Source organism: Cucurbita moschata, unplaced genomic scaffold, assembly GCF_002738365.1.
Source record: "Cucurbita moschata cultivar Rifu unplaced genomic scaffold, Cmos_1.0 Cmo_Scf00048, whole genome shotgun sequence".
Lineage (NCBI taxonomy): Eukaryota > Viridiplantae > Streptophyta > Magnoliopsida > Cucurbitales > Cucurbitaceae > Cucurbita > Cucurbita moschata.
Window position 1 is genome coordinate 704631 of NW_019268564.1, and position 7905 is coordinate 712535.

Genomic DNA, 7905 nt, shown 5'->3' on the forward strand with positions numbered 1-7905 from the left:
CTCTCTCTCTCTCTCTCTCTCTCTCTCTCTCTCTCTCTCTCTCCCCATGGCTGCAAGTTCATTTTGCTTAAGGTTTTCAAACAAGAGATGTTGAAACAACAGCTGAAACAAAGGAAGGAAATGGAAAAAAATTATGGGTAAATAACCCTTTTTTAAGTTTTGTTCTATTTCTCTCTCTAGAAATTCAAGTTTTTTCTCATCATAATCTCTTTCTCTCTCTAGATCTCATGAATTCACTCAATGGGTGTTCTTATTTTTTTGGAATTTCTTTGTTGATTTGATTAAGAGAATTGAAATAGTATTTGATTAGCCCTTGATTTGATCTCAATATGTGTAGAGAGAGAAGGGTTATGCTGGTGTAGGAGAGAGAAAATCAAGAGAGAGAAAATAGGGAGAGACAAAGAGGTAAGGTGATGAGAGAGAAACTAGGGCCATTTTGATTCACCAAGGGACAAGAAACATGCATTGAGGGCTATGCCTTTGCTTTGATGCCATTAGGAAGGGCAAGTGACCTTCTACCAAATTTCATAGAAAACCCTATCCCTAATTTGTTTCATCATATACAATCAACAAAACATTCTAATCGAGAGGTAGATAGATATGTTCGGTAGCTCGAGAAACCGAGCTTATATTTGATTCGAGAAACCGAGCTTATATTTGATACGAGAGTTCATTTATTCTTGATTTCGAGTTTGCGTTAATCTCACGTTGATACAAATTAATTGTGAGGAATAGTGGTCTCTCTGTATCTTTACGATCGTAGGATATTATCTGTTTTGAGCATAAACCCTCCTTACGATCTTTGCTTTTCAGTTTCCCTAAAAAAAAAAAAACATCGTACGAGTAAAGATATGTTTTCTTTTGCTTATATGCTTATGATCCTCTCGAGCTAATATACCGAGAGACATAAAGTTTGCATTTTGTTACGTATTTAGCATTCCGAACCTTATTTTAAATAAACCCAGATAAAATCTCGAGCCGAATAACCTATATATGCGCACACGTAAAAGAGTATATATGTAGAGGCCATAAAGCTTCAAATTTTTCTCCTTTCATAACTTAATTTGATATATATTTCCTTTTCTTTGTAGGAAGATGTCTTCTTCCACCTACTCCAATTCTCCTTGTGCAGCCTGCAAGTTCCTACGTCGAAAATGTCTCCCGAACTGCGTTTTCGCGCCGTATTTCCCGTCGGAGGAGCCACAAAAGTTCGCCAACGTTCACAAGATCTTCGGAGCTAGCAATGTCAGCAAACTACTAAACGAGGTCCAGCCACACCAACGAGAGGACGCCGTGAACTCGCTCGCTTACGAGGCCGAGGCAAGGATGAAAGACCCCGTCTACGGCTGCGTCGGCGCCATCTCGATCCTCCAAAGACAAGTCATCAAGCTTCAAAGAGAACTCGACGCTACCAACGCTAACCTCATTCGCTACGCCTGCAGTGAACTCCCTGCCCCATCATCGTCGTCGTCATCGCAGTATGCTCGGAGATCGTCGTCAACAAGTCACATCGGAAGCTCATCGACCTCTAGCTATGGCCATTACTATTCTGGCCTCTACTTTTGTGGCCCTTGTGGAGATGACCATGACAAAGGAGAAGAACACAAGTAAAATTTTCCATTTATGTTGATATGGATATGAAATTTTATGCATTTTGCTTAATAAATATAAAAGATAATTGCAAATCACACCCTTTCACTTCGTGTAATTTGCAAAAATGGTCTCAAACATTCATAATTTGCAAATAATTTTAAAAATTTAGAGATGATTTTGAAAATATACAAAAGTGGAAGGTGTAATTTGCAATTATCTTGATATATATAAATATGTGTCGTATATTTTAAGGTTTGCCCATGTCCTTGTAGGGTTTAATGTAACCTATTTCTATTATTAGTGGTTTATCTTGTCATCTTTTGTGTCTTAATATTTATAATTTGTTTTATTTTTTAGTATATATTACCGCTGAGTTATACTCGGGTGAGGTGGAATCTTCTTTTGCTTGTTTTTTTTTTGTCGAACAAGAGGTGGGTTTGGTGTCGAGATTTGAATTTGTGACATATTGGTCGAGAAATATGTCTTGACTAATTGAACTATGCTTGTAAGTGGGTGAAGTACCGAGATTTGAGCAGATTTTGAGCTTTTGACCTTTTGGTTGATAAATATGTCTTGTCTAATTGAACTATGGTTAGAAGTAGGTGCAGTGTCGAGATTTGAGCTTATGACGTTTTGGTCGAGAAATATGTCTTGACTAATTGAACTATGTTTAGAGGTGGGTGTGATGTCGGGATTTGAGCTTCTGACCTTTTGGTCGAGAATATCTATCTTAACTAATTGAACTATGCTTAGAGGTGGGTGTGGTGTCGAGTTTACACTTTTGACCTTTTGGTCGAAAATATATGTCTTAACTAATTAAACTATACTCAGAAATGGGTGTAGTGTCGAGATTTGAGCTTCTGACGGTTGGTCGAAAATATCCGTCTTAACTAATTGAGTTATGCTTAGAGGTGAGTTTGGTGTCGAGAATTAAACTTTTGACTTTTTGGTCGATAATACATCTTGTAATTGAAGTTTTAATTTTTTAAAAGTTTTATTTACTATTATTTAACATAAGTTATACAAATCAATTTAAGCATAGTTCAACTAAATAAAATGTATATTTTCGACCCAGAACCTAAAAATTCCATTTCTTCTAACTCGGGCACAAAATTATGAATTATACTTTTAAAATTCATTAAACAAAGTTTAAAAATAGAATAAAATATAAATTAAATCATTGATCTATAAAACTTTGGTTTTTTGTCCTATTATATGAGCAATATATATATATATATATTATTATTATTATTTAATTTGATTACCTTTTTCCCGGGGAATCAAATTTTAAATATTTTATATTACCAACTTGCTAAATTTGCTTCATGCTTTTTTTTTTTTTTAATTTATTTATTTTTACTTTGGTAATTAATTTGACAAAAACTTGGAAGTTTTGTTTGGTAGAAACTGTAATTTTGTTGACTTTTGATCCCAAAAAGTGTGAAAAAAGAGGAAACCCTAAAATTATGATTTGTTCTAGTTGCCCGAGCAAAAAGACTATTTTGATCTCATATAAGACTAATTACGAGTTTCTTTACTGTACGTAGCTGTAATGTATGTAACGTTTGAAATTCGCCTCAAATAAGTGTTACACAACAAAAAGCTCGAGTTTTTGAACTCTCGTGAAAAGAGGTGCACAGGGTACTGGTATGTTGAGAGACAACTCAATTTAGTATGATTGCACTTATAGCTTTCAAATCCAATTCGACTCGTTCTTCATCACTCATGTCGAACTTTTTAGAACTTCAACTGGATTATCGTCACCGCTTAACTACCCCACCACTCAATTTTCCCTTTAAAGACCCGTGAAAGCCTAATTGTTTCGGTACATCTTTGACTTGCCTTTACCACAACCCAAACCTGAAGTTATTCTTTCTGTCAAAATTCACCACGTCAATTTTCATGGGACTCACAAATCTTGATAGCTCTGCTTTCCTCCTAGCTAATCTACCACTCGTACTATTTATAATACGAGCAAGAACTTGTTTCAAGAAGTTCGTTATAACGTGAAAGTCCACACCGTGTAAGAAACACGAGATTTAACACGAAAAACCCTAAACTCTTAATTAAAATTTTAAATTTAAAAAAAAAAAAAAAAAGGCACGTGTGGGCCACGCCAACCGTCCTAGAAAAGGACCACCGACCCTATAACTATCCCCTACTGTACCTAATGTCTTACGGCTGCGACACCAGAACGTGCCCTTTCCCAACCCCCACGCGCTTAAAAGAAATATCCTAAATTATAACTTAAAAAAGAAAAAAGAAAAAAAGAAAATTCAATTAATTTTCTCTAATTATATTATTTACTCCTTAATATTCAGATACTTTAATATTATTTATTTATTATTATTTTTTATAATTTAACCCTTTTTTTCATATGCCAGAGAAAGTTTATTATATATATTTTTAAAAATTAAATATAAGCATATAATTATTTCTAAATATCTAATAATTTTTTTAAAAATTATGTTAAAATTTTAATTATTTTTTTAAATTCTATTAATATATATATGTATAATCTTAAAACGGTGTGTTTTAAGCACGAAGTTGGTGGCGATGCCGTAGGTGGGCCGAGGTCTAGATCTTGGGCCAGCTTCTGGTCCATTATAACGGCCCAAAAAACAAGGTTTTATTTATTTACTTAATTATTTTTTTAAAATAAATTTGTGAATTAAAATTTTTAATCAATTATTCTAAAATTATCGAGAAAATTAAGGTTTTTCTTAGTCGACATATATAAACTGATTTAAAATTTTAAATTAAAAAATATATATTAATAAGGTTTTTCTAAAATTTATGAAAAATATTAATAAATTTATTCCATCATATAAGGATACCGACTCACATATATTGGCATGCACATTAATAGTTAGGTATTGTGACCTAAATTTCACGAACCACGTTGACCCCACCCGACCTCAATATGTACGTAGAGTGCCCTCCATTCTAATTGGTATACCGAGAAATACACCTAACGTACTCTGTTTTTCTCTTATTCAGATGTTGCCATCTACCGTCTTGAAATGGCGACCTCCTAAAGTCAGAAACCCGTTAATATGTTTATATAGGATACAAGCTACCAACTAATACCTACAAATAAGAAAAATATAAACTAACTAAATCTTGAAAATAAAATAAAATATACTATTAATTAAATATAAAAATATTAACCGATTATAAATATCTAAGATATATTCTCCAAATATTAATTAATTACGAATATTTTTGCTAATTCAAACTATCAATACGTTGCACTAAATTCTGACACTTCGGGATAAGGATAACTATATTTACAAGAAAGAACGCCAGCCACTCGTTCATGAGCTACTTTGAGTTGCGCCATTTTAATTCATCGAGTATAGTTGCTCGTAGCTGTTTACTTTCATTTGGGTGCTTAATATCCTGAATGAAATCTCTTTAATTGCAGGAATAAGAGTGGTAAAGTACGAGAGAGCGTTATGAAACCTATTTTATCTCTGAATTAGGAATGACGGTGTAACGACTCAGGCCCACCGCTAGCAGATATTGTCCTCTTTGGGCTTTTCCTTTTGGACTTCACCTTAAGATTTTAAAACGCGTCTGCTAGGGATTGTGATGTCCCACATTGGTTGGGGAGGAGAACAAACCACCATTTATAAGGGTGTGAAAACCTTCCTCTAAAAGCCTTGAGAGGAAGCCCGAAAGGGAAAGCCCAAAGAGAACAATATCTGCTAGCGGTGGATCTGGGTCGTTACAAACTGGAAGGTTTACCATGCTACCGGTGGATCTAGGTCGTTTGTTGTTTTAAAGCCTTGAGGGGAAGCCCGAAAGGGAAAGCCCAAAGAGGACAATATCTGCTAGTGGTGGATCTGGGTCGCTACAAATGGGAAGGTTTCAGCTCGACGTCCGCTATAATCGGTTAAAGTTAAGTTTAAAAAAAAAAAAATTAAAATGAAACTTGTTCCCCATGCAAAGCACCTACTCACCATCTCACACACACGTGTCGCCATTTGCCCAATCCCGCCACCGTTTATAACCACCCTCCAACCCAACCCTCTTCCAAACCAAGCAATGGCCGACCGCCCACAGCCGCACCAAATCCAAGTCCATCCCCAGCGCCGCTACGACGACGTCGGCGCCAAGGGCCGCACAGGCCCATCCACCTCCACAATCCTTGCCATCATAACCCTCGTCCCGCTCGGGGGCTCGCTGCTCGGGCTCGCCGGGTTGACTCTAGCGGTGACGCTGGTCGGGCTGGCAGTAGCCACTCCAGTGTTCGTGATCTTCAGCCCGGTTCTGGTCCCAGCCATCTTAACCATAGGGCTAGCCGTCCTGGCGTTCTTGACCTCCGGGGCGTTTGGGCTCACCGCGCTGTCTTCGCTTACGTGGGCTTTCAACTACGTTCGGCGGGCGATGGGGTTCATGCCGGACCAGATTGACCAAGCGAAGCGGCGCATGCAGGATATGGCTGGGTATGTGGGGCAGAAGACCAAGGATCTGGGGCAGGAGATTCAAAGCAGGACGACAACGACCACCGCGGCTCAAGAACAAGGGAGGAGGACATGAATGAACCGAATGGGCCGAGTTATGGTGTGGGAATTGTATGTGTTTTTGAGTGTTTGTTTGTTTTTTTGAGTATTCCTAGGATTTAGTTCAGGTTTGAGCTACTTCTAGATGAATGCTTGCTTTGTTTTTCCATTGTAATGTTTGCTTCTTTGTCCAGCCCAAATCAATTCTAGAGAGAAAAATTATGTCTAAATTTGTTCGTGTACTTGAACTCGAGCTGACCTGGCTCGAGAACGAGGCTCGCCATCCGTAAGGTTGTAGGACAACCCTAACTCTGAAATTAAGGACCAAAATCTGTCTAGGAAAATGTAAAAAGAACGAAATTGCAATTGAGAAATCACGTCTCGACCCAGCTATAAATCCCGAGTCCACTGATTAAGTGGTTTATCGACGAGCTTAATACTTAAAGTGGACAATATCTCGACTCAGTTACAAATCCTTGATTATGGGTTTATCGACGAGTTTAATAAATGGATAATATTATACTATTGCGGATCTTAAAGGGTCTTAAGAGTATGGGGTTACGAAAGTATTCATGGTGGATGTTCGTGATTTTTAATAGAATTGTGGACAATATCATCACATCATCATGATTTCTACTGTGATTTTTGATAATTTCAAGCGTGATTTCTAATGAACGATATAACATCATCCACAATATTATATTTGTCGATGTTGGTGATTTCTTTTCGTTACAAGAGGCTATAATCAAATAAATGTTCGTGATTTCTTTCCCAACCGAAGGAAGGAAATAATAAAGTTATAAGAGCTGCAAAAAAGATAGCAGCGATAGTATTTGAAAGGACGGTTTCAATATTTTCCATTCCTAATTCTTTGTATAGGGTGGATAAACACTAAGATAGAATAGACCCGCTAATATGTCCAATGTACCATAATATGATGAGAGGCTCGCCCGGAACAAAATGATCAAATCCTTCGACACTCCACGTAGTATTTACAGCTTGTGCCCTTCCGGTTAATCCATAAAGATCAGATATCCATATACTCGAGGAATATATGTTATTAATTAAGGGTGGAGGGGTGGTGAAATAAAGTATTAAGATCCAATAGCGTTGAAGGGTTCCTATCAAATGAGATGTGGCTAATGATGCCTCCAATTAACACATCCAATCCTATTAAAACTGAAACCTACAATTTAGGAAATTACATTTAAATATTAATTACGTAATATTTTATCCACTATCCATGTGTCTGCATATATATGTATATAATGTCACTTTTCCATCTACCTATGTACACGTGCATCACACGTGATTTCTTTAATAATATAAAATTTGCAATTTATTAATAATTTATTTTTTTTATAGAGATTAAATATTTAACTATAATAGAATATAAAAAATAAAAAATGAAATTATAAGTAAAATTAAAATTAATTTAATCTACTTATAGCTAACTTAAATTATAATATTTTTATTTATTTAAACCTAAGCTCAAATCTAATAGTTATATGCGTCCAAAATGTCTCAAATCTTGCTTTCAAAACTTTCTCTCGAAATCTTTCTATCCCGTTTTTTAAAACTTTATTTTTAATTGGGGCCAGAGACTCGAGCATACGTTGCAACTGGGGCCAGAAGCTCGACGTCGCTTAGCTGTAAGCGACACAAAAACGAATTGACTTAACTCACTTGTTGCTGGAGAGTGAGTCTACGGCCATGCAAAAATAGAAGTGAGTGACGGAGCCATCAAAACATTTTATGAAAAAAAAAAAAAAAAAAAAAATATATATATATAATATATATTTAT

The 7905-nt window shown here is 36.0% G+C and overlaps 2 protein-coding genes across 2 annotated transcripts; both read left to right on the top strand.

Moving 5' to 3' along the window:
• The first annotated feature begins 6 nt into the window (after positions 1-6).
• Positions 7-1890, top strand: LOC111435322 (LOB domain-containing protein 25-like). The gene is made up of 2 exons (XM_023072776.1): positions 7-137; positions 1092-1890. Exons 1-2 carry the CDS (start codon positions 88-90, stop codon positions 1609-1611), a joined length of 570 nt encoding a protein of 189 aa, XP_022928544.1. The 5' UTR covers positions 7-87; the 3' UTR covers positions 1612-1890.
• Positions 1891-5626: 3736 nt separating this feature from the next.
• LOC111435246 (oleosin 18.2 kDa-like) lies at positions 5627-6331 on the top strand. The gene has a single exon (XM_023072667.1). The coding sequence runs from the start codon at positions 5644-5646 to the stop codon at positions 6136-6138; it is 495 nt and encodes a 164-aa protein (XP_022928435.1). The 5' UTR covers positions 5627-5643; the 3' UTR covers positions 6139-6331.
• Positions 6332-7905: the final 1574 nt, after the last annotated feature.